Source organism: Acomys minous, assembly GCF_964271855.1.
Source record: "Acomys minous genome assembly, chromosome: 7".
NCBI classification, from domain to species: domain Eukaryota; kingdom Metazoa; phylum Chordata; class Mammalia; order Rodentia; family Muridae; genus Acomys; species Acomys minous.
Genome location: NC_140488.1, coordinates 70,244,659 through 70,269,316, shown reverse-complemented (window position 1 = coordinate 70,269,316; position 24,658 = coordinate 70,244,659). Strand labels below are relative to the sequence as shown.

General features: G+C 41.7%; 2 protein-coding genes and 1 pseudogene across 3 annotated transcripts in view; 2 read left to right on the top strand and 1 right to left on the bottom strand.

Moving 5' to 3' along the window:
- Positions 1 to 9,913, bottom strand: part of MAGT1 (magnesium transporter 1) — a 33,337-nt gene extending 23,424 nt beyond the window's left edge. Inside the window, exon 1 of the mRNA XM_084790977.1 lies at positions 9,687 to 9,913. Within this exon, the coding sequence (XP_084647103.1) occupies positions 9,687 to 9,887 (201 nt within the window). The 5' untranslated portion in view covers positions 9,888 to 9,913. The remainder of the gene's footprint in view (positions 1 to 9,686) is intronic.
- Positions 9,914 to 13,629: 3,716 nt separating this feature from the next.
- On the top strand, positions 13,630 to 20,346 carry COX7B (cytochrome c oxidase subunit 7B). The gene is made up of 3 exons (XM_084790150.1): positions 13,630 to 13,790; positions 17,075 to 17,199; positions 20,139 to 20,346. Exons 1-3 carry the CDS (start codon positions 13,751 to 13,753, stop codon positions 20,214 to 20,216), a joined length of 243 nt encoding a protein of 80 aa, XP_084646276.1. The 5' UTR covers positions 13,630 to 13,750; the 3' UTR covers positions 20,217 to 20,346.
- Positions 17,215 to 20,131, top strand: LOC311602279 (small ribosomal subunit protein eS26-like; annotated as a pseudogene). The gene has a single exon. The product of its transcript is annotated as a small ribosomal subunit protein eS26-like (transcript).
- Positions 20,347 to 24,658: the final 4,312 nt, after the last annotated feature.

Genomic DNA, 24,658 nt, shown 5'->3' with positions numbered 1-24,658 from the left:
TCCAAAGTACTGGGATTATAGGTGGATAACACCATATATGCTTCATTGAAATAAAAAATAATTCTAATTCTTTTTTTTTTAAATGTGCATTGGCATGAACGTGTCAGATCCCTTGGTACTAGAGTTACAGACATGTGTGAGCTGCCATGTGGGTGCTGGGAATCGAACTCAAGTCCTTCGGAAGAACAGGCAGTGCTCTTAATAATCCTTAGACATGGGCTGGAGAGATGGCTCAGCGGTTAAGAGCACTGACTGCTCTTCCAAAGGTCCTGACTTCAATTCCCAGCAACCACATGGTGATCTGTGCACTGTATAATTTATTATGTATAATAAATAAATATTAAAAAAAACCAACCCCCCCAAAATAATCCTTAGACACTAAAAAATAAAACAAAACAAGAAAAAACAAAAAATCCATAAACACATCTTTCACACTATATTTTATCACCTCTATTATTATGAGTATTGTCATAAGTTTATTGGTTTATGCATTTGAGTGTTCTGTCTGCATGTATACATGCATACCAGAAGAGGCATCAGATCCTATTATAGATGGTTGTGAGCTGTTGTGTTGTTGCTAGGAATTGAACTCAGGACCTATAGAAGAGCAGAGCTGCCAGTGTGTTTAACCACCTAAGCCATCTTTCTATCCCTATAGGTTTTTAGTTGTTATTTTGTTTATTTGTTTTTTATAAAAATGCAATGGTTCCATGTGTAGTGATGCATGCTTTTACTCCCAGTCTGGTCTACAGAGTTCCAGGATAGCCAGGGCTATTACACAGAGAATCCTGTCTGGTTAAGGAATGGTGAAGCCATCTCACCATGCAGCCTTGAACTCACAGAAATCCACCTGCCTCTGACTCCTGATTGTTAGAAAGAAAGATATGTGCTTTGAGAGGGTGCTGGTTTGTTGAGACAGGGTTTCTCTGTGTAACCCCGGTGTCCTGGAACTCACTCTGTAGAACAGGCTGTCCTGGAACTCAGAGATCTGTCTGCCTCTGCCTTCAGAGTGCTGAGATTAAAGGCATGTGCCAACCACTGCACGGCTTATTAGATTTAAAAAAAAGAGAGAGATTTATTATGTATTTAGTGTTCTGCCTGCATGCCAGAAGAGGGCACCAGATCTCATTACAAATGGTTGTGAGTAGCCATGTGGTTGCTGGGAATTGAACTCAGGACCTTTAGAAGTGCTCTAAACCTCTGAGCCATCTCTCCAGCCCTTTACTAGCTTTTATAAGCAAAAAAGTTACAGCTGTGTGAGAAGGCACACACCTGTGATAACAAGTGGGAGGCTGAGACAGGAAAAGTGGTAGTTCAAGGCCAGGCTAGAATACAAAGGGAGACCCTCTTTAAAAAGGGGGAAGGGGGCTGGAGAGATGGCTCAGAGGTTAAGGGCACTGACTGCGCTTCCAGAGGTCCTGAGTTCAATTCCCAGCAACCACATGGTGGGTCACTACCATCTATAATGAGATCTGGTACATACTGTATACATAATAAATAGTCTTTAAATAAGGGGGGGGGGGCTGGAGAGATGGCTCAGAGGTTAAGAGCACTGGCTGCTCTTTCAAAACTACTGAGTTCAATTCCCAGCACCCATATGATGGTTCACAGCCATCTATAATGAGATCTGGTGGCCTCTTCTGGCCTGCAGGTGTTACATGCAGACAGAATATTGTACAAAATAAATAAATCTTTAAAAAAAAGGCATGTTGGGGGCACACATGCCTTCAATCCCAGCACTTGGGAGGCAGAGGGAGGCTGATTGATGTGAATTCGAGGCCAGCCTGGTCTACAAGAGTCCAGGACAGCCAAGACTACACACAGAAATCCTGTCTTGAAAACTAAAAATAAATAAATATATAAATAAATAAAAAAAATAAACAAAAATTTAAAGGAAGCTGGACATAGTGGCTTACATCTATAATTTTATCACTCAGGAGGCAGAGGCAGAAGTACTCCTACAAGTTTGAGGGCAGTGGGACAAAGTGATGGTATCTTCAAAAGCACACAGATTTTTTCTTTTGTTCAATTTAAATTGAAAGGGTTTGGCTTCATGTTCTTACCTCTGTTTTGAGACTGAGCTTCCCTTCAACTCATTTTGCAGCCAAGTCATGTTTCAACCTCATACTCCTCTTGCCTTGGTACCCCATGTGCTGAGATTACAGACAGATATGTGCTCCGAGAAAGGTAGCTTTCTATCTTCCATTACTTAGCCCTGATTAACCTTGAACTTTACTCAGTAGACAAGGCTGGAAAGATCCTCCTGCTTCTAATTTTCAACTCCTGTTATAGCAAGTATGCACCACCGCACCCAGGCATGTTTATTTATCTCCACTTGCTCTAGCAAAAATGCTTAACTCTTAACCACTACGAATTCTGTCACTACATCTCCCTCCATCCGAAAGAACAGAGAAATCTGGTTAGAACTCAAACTATTTATGTCATGTAAACTATGTTGAAGTTAAACATCACCAGCCTGAATTTCTATATAACACCTTTTTCTTCAAAACCTTGATTGCATTTCTGTCCTAGTCCACTAGGGCTTACTCATTAAAAAAAAATAAAAAATCTTTACTCATTTAACTGGTCTTCAGTAACACATTTACAACTCTGTCCTTCTATTAAAACTGGAACTGAACAGATTTGGAAACATAATTGACATATAATTACAGAAAGCGACAGACTGTGAGCAGAGAAGAGAGCATTTTTTAATCCTTTTGCCATCTGTTCCATCCTTAGTGTACCTACTTCCTAAACACAGCTAGAACCTAGCCCTGTCTCTTTCCTTGATTTTTTTTGGGGGGTGGGGGCGTGGGGTATAGGGCTGTCTCATTTTGTTGCAGCTGTTTTGTTGCATAATTACAGGAGTTTGCATCTGTGATATTTCTTTTAAAGTTATTTTTAAAGTTTTATCTTAGTTAATGGGTATGACTTTTTTTCGTCTGCCTGTGTGTACGTGCATCACACATGTGCCTAGTGCCAAGGATGTCCAAAGATGGTGTCAGGTCCGCTGGAACTGGAGTTACATACAGATGGTCATGAGGCACCACGTTGGTTCTGGGAACTGAATCTGGGTCGTCTGCAAGAGCAGTATGCATTCTTAACTGCTGAGCCATCTCCCCAGTCTAACATCTGTGGTATTGCTATCAAAACTACATTACAGAATCCAAAAGTTTTTTTGAGTGATAGCTTGTCTCATTAAAGATGCAGGTAATACTTTCTAAACACACTTTATAAAAAAACGCACACCAGGCCGTGGTGGCACACGCCTTTAATCCCAGCACTTAGGAGGCAGAGGCAGGTGGATCTCTGTGAGTTCGAGGTCAGCCTGGTCTACAAAGTGAGTTCAGGACAACTAGGGCTATTATACAGAGAAACCCTGTCTCGGAAAAACAAACCAAAAAACCCAACCAACCAACTAAGCAACCAACTAAAAATCACAACTCAATGAACTAAAGAGCAGCTGGGCGTAGTGGTGCACGCCTATAATCCCAGCGCTCAGGGAGGCAGAAGGTAGCCAGCCTGGTCTACAGAGCAAGTTCCAGGACAGCCAAGGCTACACAGAGAAACTTTGTATTGGGGTGGGTAGGGAGAAAGAAAGAAAAAGAAAATGCCTTTATAGGCTGGTCTATCTTTTCAGATGACTCTAGCCAGTGCCAAGTTGAAGTAAAACTAGCCAGAGCGGAGGATACAGATTCCCAGAAAAAGGTCAAGAAACATAATTGTAGATGCTGGAGAGATGGTTCACTAGTAAATAAGAGTACCTAGTGTTCTTGCAGAAGACCTGGATTGTTTGCCTAGCATCCATATGGTGGCGAACAACCAGCTGTAATGCCACTCCCAGGGGATCCAATGCCCTCTTTCTGGCTTCCTTGGGCACCAGGCATTGAGGTGGTACACAGACATACATACGCACAACACAAACTATGGTGGTTTGAATAAGAATGCTTGGTCTGTAGGGAGGAGCACTATTAGGGGGTGTCAGAGTAGGTGTGATTTTGTCACTGTGGGAGTGGGCTTTGTGGCTTTACTGTGCCCAGTGTGGCACACAGTCTCATTTAGCTGTCTGCTGATAAAGATGTAGAACTCTCAGCACCTTCACCAGTACCATGTCTGTCTGGACACATCACCGTGCTTCCCACCATGATACTAACAGACTAAACCTCTGAAACTGTAAGCCGGCCCCAGTCAAATGTTTTCCTTTATATGAGCTGCTGTGGCCATGGTGTCTCTTCACAGCAATAGAAACACTAAGACAGAAGTACAGCCAATAAATGCCTGTAACTCCAGCTCCAAGGGATCTATCTGACTCTTTTCTGATATTCTGCAGAGAACACCACACATGTATACATACTCTCACACAGACACACACACATAAATAAAATAAAAATTATTTTAAGATGCACTCTTGTTTACAATTAAGCTTACTTGTTTAGGGGTTAAGATGCTTTTAGGTCTAGATAGAAGTTTTAAGTTGATAATGACAAGATGTGGTGGAGATTGATTTACATTCAGAATTTTAGATGCACCAAGATAGGAAAGATGTTTTCTTCAAGGCTGTCAAATACAAATAGCCAAAACACTAAGAATGTAACAATTATATAATTCCTGATTGTTTCATGGTTCTTCTTGCTATCGGCAGTTTATTGTATATATGTGTAATAATATAAGTGTATATGTAAAAATAAAAAAATATTTAATAAAAAATATTTTTAGAAAAGACATACTCTTGGCTGGGGATGTAGCTCAGATGTTAAAATGCTTGCCTAGAATGCATGGTGAAGCACTGCATAAATTGGGTGTGATCTATATAACATAGGCAGACCTGAAACTCACAGTATCTCCCTGCCTCAGTCTCTCAAATGACGGAGTTACAGGAACGGACCACCAATCTTGGATTCATTGATATTTACTGAAGAAAACTAAGTTTATGCATCCAGGATGTTCAGTTTAATTAAAAAGACTAATATATGAACCATGCTAGTATTATGTGCTAAATTCACGTCAATTCATCTTCCCTTAGGGATCAGAGAAAAGTTCAAGACTTAGAGTTGAAAATACAGGCCAGATAGCTGGGTATGGTGGTGCACACCTTTAATCCCAGCACTTTGGGAGGCAGAGGCAGGCAGATCGCTGTGAGTTCGAGGCCAGCCTGGTCTACAAAGTGAGTCCAGGACAGCCAAGGCTACACTGAGAAACCCTGTCTTGAAAAACCAAAAAAGAAAATACAGGCTGGATGTGATGGTGCATGTCTTTAATCCCAGCACTTGGGAGGCAGAGGCAGGAGCATCACTGTGGATTTGAGGTCAGCTTGGTCTACAGAGCGAGTCCAGGACAGCCAAGACTATACCTGAGAAACTCTGTCTTGAAAAACCAAAAGAAAATTTTTCACTAATATTTATTTGTTGTTGTGTGTATATCCTGTTTACAATAATTTCCTTTGGCATACAGAAAAAAATGGGTCAGCTAGGTATGTAGTTAATGCAATATTTCTAAAGCAGTGTGGGTATGAATTAAAAAGGAATTAGAATCAGATTTTTAAAAACTGTATTGGCCAGAGTGGTGGTAGTACAGGCCTATATTCCCAGCACTCAGAAAGTAAAGGCAGGCGGATTTCTGTGAGTTCGAGGCCAGCCTGATCTATAGAGTAAGTTCCAGGATAGCCAAGGGTACACAGAGAAACCCTGTCTTGAAAACAAACAAAACAAAAAAGTAAGCAATTTACTTTTTAAAGAAGTTTTATCTCATGTGTTTTGTGTACATGTATGCATGTGCCTATGTACATGCCTAGTTTCCTCTCAAGTCAGAAGAGGGTATTACTTCCTCTGGATCCGGAGTTAATGATGGTTGTAAATCACCATATGGACTGAGCCCAGATCCTCTGCAAGAACAACAGATGCTCTGAAGTGCCAAGCCATCTCTCTAGCCCCCCTCCCTATTGCCCAATAAATCTATTTTTTAAAATAACTTATTCATTTTTATCTCATGTACATTTGTGTTTTACGTGCATGTATGTCTGTGTGAGAGTGTCAGATCTTGAAGTTACAGACAGTTGTGAACTGCCATGTGGGTGCTGGGAATTGAACTTGGATCCTCTGAAAGAGAAGTCAGCGCTCTTAACCTCTGAGCCATCTCTCTAGCCCCCAAGAAACCTATTTTCTAAAAGGCATTTCTGTTCTTAATTCAATAAAAATTAATAAACATAATTTTTTGGTTTTTTTTTTTTGCTTTTTTATGTTGTACGGAGTTTATTAAATGAGCACTGGGGGAGAAGGAAAGGGGAGCAGGGGGTACCCCAGAGAGAGAAAGAGAGAGAAGGAGGGTGGTAGAGGAGATAAAGAGAGGAGAGGAAGTAGATAGGTAAGAGAGAGCTGGTTTTTTGCTTTTTGAGACAGGGTCTCTCTATGTAGCCTAGGTTGTCCTAGACTCACTTTGTAGACCAGGCTGGCCTTGAACTCACAGAGATCTACCTGCCTCTGCCTCCCGAGTACTGGGATTAAAGGAGTGAGCCACTGTGCCAGCTTAATGAATATAATTTCACTGGTAGAAATTCTAGGTTTAAAAACACTTCATTTGGTTGGATGTGGTGATGCTTGCCTTTAATCCCAGCACTTGGGAGGCAGAGGCAGGTGGATCGCTGTGAGTTCGAGGCCAGCCTGGTCTACAAAGCGAGTCCAGGACAGCCAAGGCTACACAGAGAGACCTTGTCTCAAAAAAACCAAAAACAAACAAAAAATAACATCTTGAGAGATGGTTTAGCCCGCTAAGAGCACTTGCTGATTTTACAGGGTACCGGGTTATGTTCCTGGCACCCGTATAGTGGCTGATGACCATTTGTCACTCCATTCCAGGAGATCTGATGCTCTCTTTGGCCCTCCCAAGGTACCAGCTACATACACGGTACACATTACATTTATCCATTCAGGAAAACAGTCATAAACCTAAACTACTGTTTTAATTACTTAAAAATAGAAGCAAATCTTTAAAAAGACTAAGTGACAAAGACAAAAATATAACAAAAACAAAAGGCTAAGTGACCAGGCATAGTGGTTGACACTTGTAATTCTAGCACTGTAAAGTCTGAGGAAGGAGGACCTAAAGCTCAAGGCTAGCCTGGGCTATAGAGCAAAGCCTTGCCTTGTGATTCTGGCACCCCAAATGAACTCAAGGCCAGCCTGGAATATGTACCAAAAACATGTCTCAAGAGAAAGAGTAAGTCATTACTGTGGACATTCAGACAATACCAATATACAGGGAAACACTTGAAAGCATTTCCCTTACCAGTTCTAGTACATGCCCAGAGATAGCAGCTGTTATGGGATTGTCATGTATCATGTATCTTGCAGAGTTTTCCCCTACCCATATACTTACAAATATGACTTTAAAACAGGACTCCGAGGGTAAAATATATATTGTTTTCTACAAAGAATTGCTTGGGATTCTCCAAAAAAGCCACAGAAGTGACTAGAAAGATAGCTCACATCAAAAGCCTCCGCCCCAGCTTTTGAAGATACAGTTTCTCTGTGTAGCCTTAGCTGTCCTGGACTTGCTTTGTAGACCAAGCTGGCCTCGAACTCACAGCGATCCGCCTGCCTCTGCCTCCTGAGTGCTGGGATTAAAGGCATTAAGAGCTCTTGCTTCTTTTGCACAGCACCCAAGATTGGTCCCTAGCTTCCATGTGGCAGGTCACAATTGTCTTCAACCAGAGTTCTAGCAGATTCCATACTCTCTTTAGGCCTCCATGGAGGCAGCAAGCACACATACATGCAGCCAACACTCAACACCATAAAAAGCCATATCAAGCCAGGCGTGGTGGCACATGCCTTTAATCCCAGCCCTTGGGAGGCAGAGGCAAGCGGATCAGTTCAAGGTCAGCCTTGTCTACAAAGCGAGTTCAGGATAACCAGGACTGTTACACAGAGAAATCCTGTCTCAAAAAAAAACCTTTTTTAAAAAGCCGTATCAATTTCTTGGCTCAGCATAAAGGCTGCTTAGTAGAGAATATCTTTGAAAATTCTATTTTTTAATTTTCCTTTTGCCAACTTCCCTAATTTAATGTTTTCATTTGCTAGCTTTTCACTGTTGTTTTCAAATAAGGTGTTACGTAGCCCAGGCTAGTCTCTAACTCACTTAGTAGCCAAGGATGACCTTGAATTCCTGTTCCTCTTTCACTACAGTGTTTTGAATGCAAGCATGGCCATCGCACCAGGCTTAGCTTAGTTTTTAATCTGATGAAATAATTCAAATACTCAGATAGGTACAGAAATTAGTTTATTAATTTAACAGATGAAATGTTTAACTGGCATTTCAAAACTGTATACACAGGCTTTGTGTACTAGAGGAAGTGCAGAATGCACAGGAAAAACTTTAGGATGAAGGTATTTAGTCTACTTTAAATACAGTAGTTAGCTGTGTAAACCTTGGGCTGGATTTCCTTATAAAATTGGAGTAGACAAATAATTATTACTAGTTTTTTTTAGAGCTCTACAAGTATATTGTTCTAAGTCACAAACATTAAAAACAAAAAACAAAAAACCACAGTGCTAAGATCTGTCTGTTCGGGCTGCTAAGCATCAAGCTAAGAAGAAGAAAAAATACCTAGGTGTCCCAGCACACAGCTGGAACCTCAGCTGGAACCTCAGCTGGAAGGTAGAGGGGGAGGATTGTGATGAGTTCGAGGCCAGAATGGGCTACAGTGGGAGAATGCTTCAAACGAACAGAAGAAAAAACAAACAGAAAGAAATACGAATATTATATGCTTTCCACATCTCAAAGTCAGTTTGTTCCATAAACGGAGAGGGGGGGTGTGAAGGGGAGAGAGGGCGTGTGTCTTAGTTTGCTCATTCGTGTCTATCAAACACAGAATACAGCTGAGGACGCGTTATACATTCTGAATGTTTGAAAAACGGGCATGAAACTGGCATCATCTCACGCATATAGTTCTCCCACTGCTGGGTGGACATGACAGACGGCTCTTAGACACATTCGAGGGAGCTACACGGACGACGGAAGAAGCTGGTCTAATACCCTCTGGGTAGCAAAAACGAGCTCCTCAAATCAACACTCAAAGCTCTCCGAACTTCACAAGTGTAACAACTTGTAGCCGCACCTTCCCCAGCTACTGGAAACCAGCTGGTCACCCACTCCAGCTTTCTTTTGGATTCAAAACACACACACACACACACACACACACACACACACACACACACCCTACTCCAGCCTTCTTTTGCATTCGAAACACACACACACACATACAGTTGCAGTTCCCGCTTTTGTCACACACACACACACACACACACACACACACACACACACCCCTACTCCAGCCTTCTTTTGCATTCGAAACACACACACACATACAGTTGCAGTTCCCGCTTTTGTCACACACACACACACACACACACACACACACACACACACACACACACACCCCTACTCCAGCCTTCTTTTGCATTCGAAACACACACACACATACAGTTGCAGTTCCCGCTTTTGTCACACACACACACACACCCCTACTCCAGCCTTCTTTTGCATTCGAAACACACACACACATACAGTTGCAGTTCCCGCTTTTGTCAAGCCAACTTCCTTCCAACCCCGGAATCCAAGCCATGCCCAGCACAGATCCTAGGGAAAGAGAGAGCTGACCCTCTCCAGCCCCAAGTTGGCAGGCGCCGCCTCACCTCCTTCTTTCTTTGGGCAAAGGCCGAAGGAACCTCGGAAACAAGCAGCAGTGCCACCGCCGCGATTGCACACACACACCAGAGGCACTTTGCCGAGGCCATGTTCGCTGCTCTCCCTCGGCGGCGGGGCGAAACTTTCTTCCAGCAAGGTCCGAGGGTGGGGCGTGAGAATGGACGAACAGAGCGCTTGCCGCTCCCCATTGGCTCGGCTCAGCCCTGCCGGGCGACCCCTCACATCACGTCACACACCGCAGACGCCCGCTAAAATGAGAGTTCTCTTCCGATTGGTTCCCGGGAGCCAATAGGAAAAGGATAATCTGGAGGTTTCTTATTGGTCCGCTGAAAAGTCTGCAACGCCCTCTTTGTGTTGCGTATAGACAACGTCGACAATGCTCAGGGAAGTTTCAATGCGCACGCGCAGGTGGTAAGTGTTGCTAGACTTTTTTTTTTTTTTTTTGAGTCCCAAAGCTTTCCTTTAGAATAGTTTGAAATTTGAGCTGGCCTACGTAACGCACGTCCCCCAATCGAAGCATTTGGAAAGTGAAGATGAGCACCAATCGTTCAAGGTCATCCTTGACTACACTGCCAGCGTTCCAGGCCACCTAATCAATGCAAGATTGTCTTAAAGAAAAACGTGCCCTCCTGTTTTCTCACAATCAAAATCCCAGCATTTGGGAGGCAGGACGATTAGGACCTAAAGAAATTTACCGAATGTTCAGATTTCCAGTCTAGCCTAGGCCACAATAGGTCTTACATCAAAAGTGCTTTGTTTTTATTTTTTATTTATTTTTGTTTGTTTGTTTTTAATTTTTTGAAACCTACTTCTTTAGTATAATATTCTGGAAGAGGGGCTTGAGAAATCTCTCAATGGTTGAAAACATTTTTTTGGCCTGGCATGGTGGCACATGCCTTTAATCCCAGCACTCGGGAGGCAGAGGCAGGCGGATCGCTGTGAGTTCGAGGCCAGCCTGGTCTACAAAGCGAGTCCAGGACAGCCAAGGCTACACAGAGAGACCCTGTCTCGAAAAAAAAAAAAACCCAAACTTTTTTGTTTAGATATATATTTTAACTTATTTATGGTTAAATAGAGTCTGAAGACAAAATGATAGTACATAGGATAAGTTTATTTTGCTCATTCTCAATAACCAACACACACACACACACACACACACACACCTTTTAAAAGAAAAGATTCATTTATTATGCATACAGGGGTCTGCCTGCATGTGTTCCTGCCCGCCAGAAGAGGGAATCAGCTCTCATTATAGATGGTTATGAGCCCACCATGTAGTTGCTGGGAATTGAACTCAGGACCTCTGGAAGAACAGGCAGTGTTTTAAACCTCTGAGCCATTTCTCCAGTCCACACACACATTTTTAAAGTATTCTTTTTAAGTATTCTTGCAGATGGCGCAAGTTCTGTTCCCATTACCAATGTTGAGATGCTCACAATTGCCTGCAACTCCTTCCCAAATTGCTTTGGTCATGGTGTTTCCACATAGCAATACTAACCCTGACCAAGCCACTGGGAATATATAGGTCAGTTGGAAGGACATTTAACTGGCATTTGTAAAGACATGGGGTCAATCATCAGTATTCCTTCAGTACATACGCACATATACACAGCCTATAATTTGGATTTCTTTTTTTTTTTATAGTGCAGGAGATTGAATAAAGGACCCCATTCGAGTGGGCAAGCATTTTACCACAGAGCTGCATCCCAAGCCCAACTTGCATTTATTCTGAGTGTGTGGAACATATTATGTGATTACTCTTTTAGGTCATACTTGAAAGCAAATCCTGCACAGAATTATAATCCCACTATCTGGAGAGTTAAGGAGATGGATGTTGAAAGGAAAAGAACTGGTCTCAACATAAAGAAATAAGAAATCTGATGAGCATTGTGGTGCATATCTGTAATTCCAGTACTCAAGAGATAGAGACAGGAAGATCAAGGAACTTCCTGGCCTACATAGGGAGTTCCTCCCTGAACTACAAGAGACTCTGTCTCAAAAACAAAACAAAACGAAACAAAACCAAACCAGAGAAGAGAGCTGGGTGAAGTGGCACATGCTTGTAATCCCAGTACTAGGGGAGTTCAAGGCTAGTCTGGCCTCCAAAGTGAATCCAGGATAGCCAAGGCTCAAACAAACAAACAAACAAACAAACAAAAACAAAACAAAGAAGGAAAAAATAGAGAAGAGAGGAGAACAGAAGAAAGACACACACAGAAAGAATATAATAACCACAGGTAGTAGTGGTACATGCCTGTAAATCCCAGCACTTGGCAGACTAAAGCAGCAAAATCACAAATTTGAGGCCCACTTGGGTTACATGGCAAGTCTCTGTCTTAAAGAAGAGATAAATATATGTGAATATAGGATATGAAAAAATTAAGATGGACCTCATAGGTCAGCTTAATTCTGGCTACTTGGGAGACTGAGGCAGGAATATTGTAAGTTTAATGCTTGCTAGGACTTTAGAGTGAGTTAGCAGCCAATGTGGGCAGCTCAGTGTGAGCTTATCTCAAAAATTTTAAAGAGAATTTTAAATATGGTTAAATTAAAACTGTGGCAGCTCGTACGTATAGTCCCAACACTTGGGAAGCTGAAGCGGGCAAATTGCCATGAGATTGAGGCTAGACTTGGCTACATAGTGAATTCCAAGCTAGCTTGGGTTACACGATGGAATCCTGGCTAAAGAAACAAACCTATAAATAAACAAACAAGCATACCAAATTAAGCATAGGTGTTCCAGCGTCTTTGTTGTATGCTGACTTAGACTGCTTCAGGCATATATGCCAGAGTGGCCATGTGGACACAATATGGTACAGAATCACCAGTAATTACAAAACATAATGGATAAAAGCTTGATGGAGAAACGTATAGTCCCAATGCGTTCTTTACAAGTTATTCTTTTGCGCACATCCCTCCTTTCCGTACAGATACTTATTTTTTTATTACAAAAGGACAGCAGTGACTTTAAGGCATAGAAATCTGATGCACAGTGCTTTGATTAAATGATTAAAGTTTATACTATCAATAATGAGACATGCTAAGTTCCCATACCTTCTTGTAGGATGCTCCAAGAAGCAGAGTTTGGCTTGTAATTCTCTCTCTAATCATGACACTAGAAAACTAAGGCAGAAGAATTGCAAATTCTAGGCGAGTGAGTTCTGTCCTTTCTGGGTTATGTAGGGAGACCCTGTCTTACAAAAAATTTGAGAAGATACATATGTTACATAGTGTTCTTGCCAGGTGTACATAAATTAAATGGATTCCCTAGAAAACAGACAGACAGACAAATTGACCTCCCAGCACTTGGGAGGGAGAGGCAGGTGGATCTTTGAGTTCCATGCCAGCCTGTTCTACATAGAGAGTTCCTGGATAGCCAGAAGTATGTAGAAAGACCCTGTCTCAAGTACTCCCCCCCAAATTACAAAAAAGATAAAAAGTTAAACCAATTAGTATAGGTAATAGGAGGCAGAAAATAAAAAATCTGAAGGGATAGTAGTTTGTTTTTATTTTTTATTTTTGGTTTTTCAAGACAGGGTTTCTCTGTGTTAGCCTTGCCTGTCCTGGACTCGCTTTGTAGACCAGGTTGGTCTAGAACTGACAATGATCCACCTGCCTCTGCTTCCCAAGTGCTGGGATTAAAGGGTGTGCCACAATGCCCTGTTTAGGGATAGTAGTTTGAAGTGAGACACTAAACCCAAACCTCTGAAGTTTTAGTGCCATCTTGACGCTGGTGCTTTATGTGAGGTTAGTGTCTCAGCTCTCCTTTATAGAGTCCTAAACATTCAAAGAGTTACCTCCCACTTAGTAAATACTATTCTAAGGCCCTCACGAAGCTTGAAACTACATTTCCCAAAGTCCTTTCTCTTTCGTAGCAGGAAACAGGATTACAATTTCTATAGGTCAATCCCCAAATCTCGCGAAATCTCACCAAATCTCATTAGGTGTCTCCACTGAAAGCCATTTTGTTTTTCAGGACTCTGCAAGGGTAGCTGGAGCTAATTTGCAGCGACGAAGCAGCTGTAGTCACCACGGTTCCATCTTCTCCACGATGCTGCCCTTAGCCAAAAATGCGCTAAGCCGTCTCCAAGGTGAGCAGATAATGTGGGTGAGTCCTTTACAGGAGTCGGGGATCCGTTTGTCCTTGTGCTCTTGTGCCCTTCCCCCCACCGCCCCCGCCAGCATCCTGCACTTTTATCCTAGATGCACGATGTTCTGCGTGGTCTCAAGTCACTGGAAATTAGCCGTGACAGTGGTAGCCGTGACAGTTATCATCCTGCCATTGTGCTCCTAGCCTAGATCTGCATTCTCATTCTTCAGGGACTCTGATTTCCAGGAAGACCGCTTTGGAAGGCACTTCATTCTTTAGTGATGTTCTAAATTTTAGCTTTGGGAGTGTATTTACGAGGTACCCTACACAAAGGAACTGATCTACCCTCACAGTAGATCTACCATACCTGGATTCATATGTAGCAAGGGAGAATCCCCAAGTGGTAACCTGGTGGCTTTGAAGACGTCATCTGTACATTATTAACGGGCTATTAGCTGTCGAGAATACACTCGTGATCACTTTTTCCTATTTAAAAGTTAGGCAAGTGATGTGGAAATTTGAAGCTAGCATTATATATGGAGAATACGCTGAACTGTAGAGGAAAAAAATCGTTTTGATAATTGCTTTCCCTTGAAGGTGACCTTCAATAATGTGACTAGAGGTGACCTTACAAGCTACCCTTAGCTTGCTTCTCTAGCCATGATTTTATTTTTATTTTACAGAGATATTAGGAGCATTACATTGTGTTCTAAACACTGAGGTACTTTGGGAATAATTGAAAAAAAAATATAACCCCAGCTGATGTTTTATATGCCACAAGCTGTGTTTATTATTTCTTTCACTTTGGACAAATGATTTAGCTTTAAAAAATGATCTCATGTTTTTCTTTTTCAAAAAATTTATTTAATTATTCACTTTCCATCCTGTTCGTAGCCCCATCCCTTCTCACCTCCCAGCCCCACCCTCCCTCCCTATTCCTCAGAAAAGGGGAGTCCCCCTTCCCACCCATAATAATCTTATGAAGTAGGTAGTATTTACTAAGCTGTTTTACAAAACAAGGTTATAAAGCGAAATCATCACGTTGTCATCAGTTAAACAGAGGTTAGTAAATACTACCTATTTCATAAGATTATTAACCAATTTCTGGTCACTAAACTTTTTTGGTTGGTATAGAGGAAAGACTTAAGGAAATCCACTTGGTAAATCAGAGTGTTGAAACAGCAGCTTTTTGCTAATCTGAATTTCTTTGATCTGTAAGTGATTTAGGGACTTGTATACTGGAGGAAAAGGTGATTTTTAATATTTATTTTGTTGTTTTTCTGGTTTTTTTTGGTGTGGCATTCACATACTCACCTTTTTAAAGTGTTCTCGAGCAGAATACATTATGTGATGTTCAGGAATTTGATTATTCTGGATGTAGCTCTCTCTCTCTCTCTCTCTCTCTCTCTCTCTCTCTCTCTCTCTCTCTCTCTCCCTCCCTCCCTCCCCTTCCCTCCCTCCCTCCCCTTCCCTCCCTCCCTCCGTGTGTGTGTGTGTGTGTGTGTGTGTGTGTGTGTGTGTGTGTGTGTGAAGTACACTAGGTTGGCCTCCAACTTAGTATGTAGCCAAGGATGTCTTCAACTCCTGGTCGTTTGCCTCCATTTCCCAAATGTTGGGATTATAAGTACTTAGTACCTTTATAGACTTAATTGTGTTTGTTTCTGTAGTGTTAGGGTCAAGTCTAGGAATTATTAGGCAATTACTACACCAATTAATCTACATTTCTCAGGGGTGACAGGTTAAAGGTGAAAATGAAAGCTAAGTAACATAGCTAATATAATGGTGAAGTAATTATCAGGATTATATCATATAGAGACCATTAGCCTGGCTTTGGGGAGGTGATTTTGTCTTTATTTTTTGCAATGATTTCATTCTGTAGCCCAACCTGGCATCAAAATCAAGTGTCATTCTCTACCTTAGCTGTGAGTACAAGTACCTTCAAAGTCCTGAGAGTACAGGTGTGAGCCATCACAGCTTGAATCAACATTGCTTTTTCCACTATATCTGCAAATGCCTTTAAAGGCCCTTAAAATAGGCCAGTTGTGGTGGTACACACATTTAATCTCAGCACTTGGGAGGCCGAGGGAGGTGGATCTCTGTGAGTTGGAGGCCAACCTGGTCTACAAAGCAAGCCCAGGTCAGCCAGGGCTACACAGAGAAACCCTGTCTTGAAAAACCAAAACCCAAACCAAACCAAACAGAACCTCTTAAAACAATAAAGACATGACACGACACTTAGTTTAGCGAAAGGAAGAAAAAAAAACTTTTCTTAGTATTTATCACTTCTTTTCTAGTTTTATTTCTTTTTTTTTTTTTACATTTTTTTCTCCTTTATTAATTTATTCTTGTTACATCTCAATGGTTATCCCATCCCTTGTATCCTCCCATTCTTCCCTCCCTCCCATTTTCCCCTTATTCCCCTCCCCTATGACTGTTCCTGAGGGGGATTACCTCCCCCTCTATATAATCATAGGGTATCAAGTCTCTAGTTTTATTTCTTATTAAGCTGCCTATATACCTTATTCTTTGTCCAACCTTGATTGGCTTTCTGTCTATTTTAATCTATTTTTCTACATATATGTAAACAAACCCCACTTGCCTAAGTTCTCAGTTACTTTTACTTTCTTGTGTTACAGTGATCTGTATCTTCATGTATAATATTCACTTCTAGGCTAGAAATTACCTGATGATAAAGTCTCTTTCTTACACATTTTCATATGCTGTATTTTTTGAGACATGGTCTCATGCACCCTAGGCTGACTCCTGATCCTCCTGCCTCCACCTTCTAAGTGCTGAGATTACAAATATGCTTGTCTGCCTATATGCTCTTATATAATCGAGCCTTATTCATTACTGATTATCTTAAAATCTAGCATACCCTAATTTGGAGGAATCATCTTAAAGTGACAAACATTTGATGTATATTAATCTGATATTTTAAAATTTATTTATTTTCCTCTGTATATTTAAAGTTGTCAAGTAGTGTTGAGTAAATTTTAGTGAAAATTGAAGTCATAGGTATTCAACTCAATGATAGGTGTCCAATAAACCATTACTGACATACACCTCCAGTTTTTCTTTTCCTCCAGCCATTTTTTTGAGACAGGGTGTCACTATATAGCTCTGATTGGTTTGGAACTTACTAAATTTGGCTGGCCTTGAACTCACAGAGATCTGCCTGGCCTGACTCTGGAGAGCTCCAACTTTTGTTCCTGTTTGGCAGTTGTGTTCTGTTTATTTTGAAAATTGTTACATACACTTCTGTGTTTTGTTTTGTTTTTAAAGTTCGAAGCATTCAGCAAGTGGTGGCAAGGCAGAGCCACCAGAAAAGGACACCTGATTTCCATGACAAATATGGAAATGCTATATTGGCAGGGGGAGCCATCTTCTGTATTTCTACATGGACATATGTAAGTACTATTAGTTGAGTATTTCTTCTTTTGCAGTACTAGGGTTGAACTTAGGGTCTCTTACATGATAGGCAAATATTCTACCATTGAGCTATATGCTCAGGTTTAGTGGTTTTTAAATCTAGATATGTTTTATTCTTGTCTAGTCTCTATATTGAAAATGTTAAATTTCTAGTTAAGGGATTTGAAAGACCATCTGGTCATCCACCCAATATGTGTGTTGCATTCAGCATCCATCTGTCTTCTATTCTTTTTTTTTTTTTGAGACAGGGTTTCTCTGTGTAGCCTTGGCTGTCCTGGACTCACTCTGTAGATTAGGCTGGCCTTGAACTCACAGTGATCTGCCTGCCTCTGCCTCCCAAGTGCTGGAACTATCTTCCATTCTTAATGATTCCAGTAACAAATTGCTTGTTGGATCACAAGGCAGCCCATTTCTGGATTGTGTAGCTGTTAGAAGGATCTTTTTTGTGGAGCCCAATCATGGGCGTGTATGCCTGCAATCCCAGCTCTTAGAGGCTTAGGCAAGGGTGCTGTATGTGTGAGGTTAGCCTGGCTACATAGTGTACATAATGAGACCTTATCTCTACAACAGTCAATACAATTCTAATGTTGAGTTAAATGTGCTTCCCTTCATAGTTTTTACAGTTAATAGCAAGCAGTACAAAAATTCTGACCCATTGTATTTCCATATGAACAGCCATCAGCTAGTGGAAGATTATTGTCCTGGGTTGTAAAGTACATGCTTAACACGGACTGGGCCCTGCATTCAATCTACAGCATCACCACCCCCAAATTAAAAAAATCATTAGCGTGGTGTCTTTATTAAGATTAAAACATCTGTAGATATATTGGTCAGTTTTTGTTCTATAATTTCATAGTTTGAGTCACCTTCCTGGATATACTTCAGTGATCAGATTTCTTTCTAGAATTCTGTAATCAGAACTGAGGCACAAGGCATTCTGGTTGGGAGTATACACCTGCAATCCCAGCACTTGGGAGGTTGAGACAGATTGAGAGAGTAAGAGCAGCTAGAGCTACAGCAAGTTTAAGGCCTGCTTAGCCTACAAAGCAGATGTTGTCTCAAAATAAAAAACAAGACCCCCAAAACGTAAGTATAAATTAAAAAAAAAAAAAGATTATTTAGAGGGGTCGGATCCTCTTTTGGGTCTTGGCTCCAAGATGACCAAAAAAAGGAGAAACAACGGCCGTGCTAAAAAGGGCCGCGGCCACGTGCAGCCAATTCGCTGCACAAACTGTGCCGGTGTGTGCCCAAGGACAGTGCCATTAAGAAGTTTGTCATCCAGAACTTTGTAGAGGTTGCTGCTGTCAGGGACATCCCCGAAGCCAGCGTCTTTGACGCTTATGTGCTGCCCAAGCTCCACGTCAGGCTGCATTACTTTGCATGAGCTGTGCCATTCATAGCCAGGTGGTCAGGGATCCATCCTGTGAGGCCTGGAAGGACTGGAAGGACGGAACACCCCCACCACGGTTTAGACCTGCTGGTGCTGCACCACGACCTCCACCAAAGCCCATGTAAAGACAGGACAGAAGAAAAATACTTCGGACAAATAAAATGGGAGTTACACTGAAAAAAAAAAGATTATTTATTAGCTGGGTATGGTAGCACACGCCTTTAATCCCAGCACTTGGGAGGCAGAGGCAGATGGATCACTATGAATTTGAGGCCAGCCTGCTCTACGAAAGTGAGTCCAGGACAGCCAAGGCTACACAGAGAAACCCTGTCTTGAAAAATAAAATAAAAAGATTTACTTATTTATTATGTATATAGTGTTCCACCTGCATGTATGGCTGTATGCCAGAAGAGGGCACCAGATCTCATTATAGATAGTTGTGAGCCACCATGTGGTTGCTGGGAATTGAACTCAGGACGTTTGGAAGAGCAGGTGGTACTCTTAACCTCTGAGCCATCTCTCCAGTCCCCGAATAGAATTTTCTTGATGACTTCTAACTTGTTTTCCATATTTTAGGATTCTACATCTGTTTAGCAACTAATTTTCTAGGTTTCTATTTTCTGGTTAAAAGTGGGAATTTTGAAATTTTAATAACTATATTTTGTGTAAGTGATACAGATGCTGAGTGAGGTGGCACACACACCTGTAATCCCAACACTAGGGAGGCAGAAGGATCAAGAGTTCAGGGTTGTTTTTCAGTTTACATATCAAGTCTGAGGCCACCTTGGGCCACACGGAACCCTGTCTTAGTAAAACAAAAATAACAGTTCAACCCTCACCTGAAATTAAATATACCATTAATTTTAGTGCTGAGGATTGAACCTAGTCTTGTGTATCTAAGCATATCCATGCACCTTTAATGATCTATACCTCAGCCTTGAAGTCAGATATTAAAATAAATGACTTCTCATAGGTAGTTGCACTTGACAGAGGCAATGTTTTGGAGATAGAGAAAAAGTAAAATATAAGTTTAAATTAAGAACAGTTTCAAAATTCATTTCCTTACTCTTCTAACCATATTCTAAGTGCTTTTTGTATGTGTGGGTTGGAGACAGGGTTTCTCCGTGTAGCCTTGGCTGTCCTAGACTCACTTTTATAGAGCAGGCTGGCCTTGAACTCACAGATCCACCTGCCTCTGCCTCCCAAGTACTGGGATTAAAGGTGTGCCCAACCACTGTCAGACTTCCCAAGTACTTAATGCCAGATGTGGCCAGTGACTCCTATATCTGGCAGTGCAGATTTAGAACATTTCCCTCAACCTAGAATATTGAGTTAAGCGTACTGCTCTGGTGAGTTAGGACAGCAATTAGTTTTGATCTCTATGTAAAGCATTATATCCCAGGTGACTTGCTGTTTCTTATGAACCTAAGGAACAGAATTTGCTTGTAATTTTGAAGAAACAGTTTCGTGCTTGAGAATGCACTGTGGTTTAAATATGTATAACTGACAGCCTTTTAATTCTTACAGACAGCTACACAAATTGGAATAGAATGGAACCTGTCCCCTGTTGGCAGAGTCACCCCAAAGGAATGGAGAGATCAGTAGTCATGCCAGCTGCTACAATAATCAAGGAAATGTTTCCAAACCAACTTATAAGTGATGCTAGGTTAAAGAATCATGTATTCATTAAAATATGCCATATTGAAGAAAAAATAAAGTACCTTTGAAACCTTCATTTTAGGTTTTGTTTTCTTTTGTAAATGAAGCCAAGTGTGATGACTTTTAATTTTTTTTTTTCTATGAAGTGGTATGAGAGAAATCTATGATCAGGAAAGCAACTTTGTAGGAAGTTGACATTACAGGGAGTGAATAAATAACCACAGAGCTGTTTTAGGAGACCACGGGGTCAAGACTAGGCCATATAGGCTACGCCTACTACCCTGTACCACATGGTCATATTTGGAATTGCCGTTAGCTTACTTCCTCTCCTGATTGGAGAATTTAGACTGTCACCAAACCTCAGAGAATAATGGTCCTGTGTGAGCTAGGTTTGCTAAAGCCCAGCTCCTTAGCCCCTATGACATATTCATTTTAATGAGGTGGTCGATTTTTCAGCGTAATCTTTAATCCTTAGGGACGATATGTCACATTTCCTAGTTATGAACTGTTGCTGTAAAAATAAGTATCTGGTTTTTGCTTTTTTTTTTAATTTATTTTTTTTAGTTTTTTCGAGACAGGGCTTCTCTCTGTAGCCTTGGCTGTCCTGGACTCACTCTGTAGACCAGGCTGGTCTCAAACTCACAGCGATTGGCCTGCCTCTGCCTCCCGAGTGCTGGGATTAAAGGTGTACACCACCACACCCAGCAAGTGTCTGTTAATCATGGGTTTAAAATGAAAAAATTTGATACTTCTTGGCCTCCTATTGTTTTTCTGTGTCGTTTAGGTTTGGAGATTGTCCTGAGTTTAGTATATGGCTATTATGTTCTACTAAGCGGAACATGATAGGAACTCCACATTCTGCTTACTAGAAATCATTTTCAAGATTTGTACCTCTAGGGCTGGAGAGCCAGCTCAGTGGTTAAGAGGTACTGTCTGCACTTGCAGAGGTCCTGAGTTCAATTCCCAGCACCCACGTGGTGGCTCACAACTATAATGTGATCTGATGCCATCTTCTGGTATTTAAGTGTGCATGCAGGTAGAGCACTCATACATAAAATATACCTCTATATTAACAGTATTTGATAAAGTTTAAGCTGGATGTGGTAGCATGCACTATCAATCCCAGTTCTCAGAGGCAGGAAGGCAGTTTGCAATGACCAGACCAATTGGGCCATACATAGTTAAGACCCTATCTCAAAAAACAAACAAAACAAAAAACTTGAATATTTTATGAGATCTGTAGAAATGTTCAAACTAGTACTAAGCCATTCAAATACAAATCAATCTGAGATGTGATTAAATAACTTTTAAAGACCTTTTAACATCCTAGATATCCATCTTTTGACCTCAGAGCTAGCACTCATTTATGATGAGGTAATGTTCACTATGATTTGTTGCAGGTAAGTGATAGTTGTCAGCTTTGTGTGGCTGTTTACACGTAGTGTGTGTGTGTGTGTGTGTCTGTGTGTGTACATGTGAAGGTCAGAGGATAATTCATAGGACTAGATTCTCCTTTACCACATAGGTCCTGGCAGCAAGTGCGCTGCTGACGCATCTTGGCCTCCTTTGATGGATGAGTTCAATACTACTGTAAGCACTAGTAGAAATGATGCAGTAGTTATTTGATTTTTGCCCCACAATATTCTAACCTTGTTACACTGTTAAACTCAGCCAGGCAAGTTTTACCTTTTCAAGAAAATGTCCTCAACTGGGTGGTGGTGGCGGCACACACCTTTAATCCCAGCACTGGGGAGGCAGAGGCAGGTGGATCACTGCGAGTTCGAGGCCAGCCTGGTCTACAAAGTGAGTCCAGGGCAGCCAAGGCTACACAGAGAAACCCTGTCTTGAAGAAGAACAACAAAAACAAACAACAAAGAAAAGAAAAGAAAATGTCCCCAGTTTAACCTCCAACACATTACTTTGAATGTTGTTATTACCTGGAGTTAGGTCAGTAAATTAAATTTTCTATTATATATTTCTCTTGCTGAAGACTTGAAAGAGAAGCATTGCCAATTCTTTAAAATCCTTTGAGGGAATATGAGATATTAGATTAAAATGGATGTCATAAGTACTATTTTAAACCTTACTCTGAAATGAGATTGTAGTGTATTTTCAGAGATTTAAATTCATTCAACTTATCAACAAAATACTGGTATTTTGAAGCTACAGGTGCTGCTCTCTACATATACCACTTTGTGGAGGTGTCAGTGGAGGCCAGGATAGGGTGTGGGATCCTTTGGAGCTGGAGTTAGTTACAGGCAGGTGTGAGCCCTTTTGGGGAGTACTCTTTTTTTTTTTTTTTTCCGAGACAAGGTTTCTCTGTGTAGCCTTGCCTGTCCTGGACTAACTTTGTAGACCAGGCTGGCCTTGAACTCACAGCGATCCGCCTGCCTCTGCCTCCCGAGTGCTGGGATTAAAGGCGTGCGCCACCACCGCCCGGCTTGGGGAGTACTCTTAACCTGCACGTCCTTCTCCTCAACCCCAGATGTCTTCTTACCCTGGTGACTTCATTAAGGATATATTGATGCCACATTGAAGCGATCTGGAGGTGGTTAGTATTTGCTGAACTGCCAGCAACCTGAGAACTTCCTAAAACATTGTCTTAGGAAAGTTCATTCAACATGGTAATCATGAAAAAAAATGTTAATATGCTTGAATATTCATGGGGAGTAGAGAGGAGGCAGGTAAAGTTCATGCTAAGTACACTGTAGAGTGAGGTGGTGTGCGACGGATAAGCCAGTGTCTTACATTAACTAAAGAGGTAGCTGACTTGCTATTCTTCTCTAAAGCTTGGTTCCTGGTTCCTATTACTGAGCAATTTCATTTTTATTTTTTAGTTCCACGGTAATTGTATTGAGGGGAAAATGTGTACCAAGAGGCCAAATGGACAAACTATGTGAATAGTGATATTCTCTTAATTTAATACCAACCATTTTGCACCTGTAACTCAGTTTGCTGATATTTGGGAACTCACTTAAAAGTTACCTTAGTTTCTTTTTAAAAAATTAAAAAGTACGTGTATATGTGTGACGTAGGTGCACATGTGGGCGTAGGTGGCCTCAGAGTTCAGAAGACTGTTGGGTCCCCTGGAGCTGGAGTTACAGGCAGTTGTGACCTACCCACTGCATGCTGGGAACCGAACTTGGGTCCTCTACAAGAACAGGATGTGCTCTTTTTGATTTAGTTTGGTTTGGGTTTTCGAGATAGGGTTTCTCTGTGTAGACCTGGCTGTCCTGGACTTTGTAGACGGGGCTGGCCTCGAACTCACAAGAGATCCGCCTGCCTCTGCCTCCCGAGTGCTGGAATTAAAGTTCTAAGTGCTCTTAACCATTACTCCAACCCCCATAATTGTTTAAAATCATTTATTCATTGTATTCTGTGTATTTGTGGGTGTGCTGTATGTACCATAGCCCAGGTGTGAAGACAAGAGAACGATTTGTGGGAGTTCTCTCCCTCCACGAGGGATGGAGCTCAGGCCAGCAGGTTTGGTGGTAAGAATTTTTACCTGAGCCGGGCGTGGTGGCGCACGCCTTTAATCCTAGCACTCAGGAGGCAGAGGCAGGCGGATCGCTGTGAGTTCGAGGCCAGCCTGGACTACAAAGCGAGTCTAGGACAGCCAAGGCTACACAGAGAAACCCTGTCTCGAAAAACCAAAAAAAAAAAAAAAAAAAAAGAATTTTTACCTGCAGGGGATTAAACTCAAGCAATTGCCAGCCACTGAGCTTTACCTCCAACCCCACTGTATTATGGTAGTTATTTTATTTGAGAAAGTCTGTGTATTTGTGTGTGTGTGTGTACACCACATCGTGTATGTGGGGTAAGAGGATAGTTTACAGCAGCAGTCTATTATCTGTGTGTATGGGTGTTTTATTTCCATGTACAGCTGTGCACCACACATACGCAGTGCCCCAGAAGGCCAGAAGAGGGCATCGACTCCCTGGGACTGGAGTTAAGAGCTGGCTGCGAGTAGCCAGGAGCTCTCTGAAATCAGCGCTCTTAGCCAGCCTGGAGAACTAGGAATTCACTATGTAGCCCCAGGCTGGTTCCAATTCGCCATCTTTTTTTGCCTGGTCTTTTCTAGTACTGGGATTATAGGTACAAGCCACCATGCCAAACCACCATGTCATTTTTCATCAGAGGGATGACGGCAAGTCCATGGTTCTGATTTTTTCCCCGTCTGGAGTTAATTTATTAGGTAAACACAGTTTGCCAGGTCTATGGTAATTTATGCGGGGCAAAGACAAACAGTGATGGTTTATGGCAAATCCTCACTGTTGAAGTAGTTCCCCCCGCCCCTTTTGTTGAGTTTGCTTTAGGCACTGGGGTTGGGAGCCTAGAGGAACCACAAACACTTAGCCTATCTCCGCCAAGGCTGTAGGTAGACAGCA

What these genes read in the sequence shown, in the direction of transcription:
- COX7B (XM_084790150.1), top strand. Translation starts at nt 13,751, where the DNA reads ATGCTGCCCTTAGCCAAAAATGCGCTAAGCCGTCTCCAAG. An exon ending in TGCGCTAAGCCGTCTCCAAG is followed by an intron (nt 13,791 to 17,074) that starts GTGAGCAGATAA and finishes TTGTTTTTAAAG; the next exon opens with TTCGAAGCATTCAGCAAGTG. An exon ending in GTATTTCTACATGGACATAT is followed by an intron (nt 17,200 to 20,138) that starts GTAAGTACTATT and finishes TAATTCTTACAG; the next exon opens with ACAGCTACACAAATTGGAAT.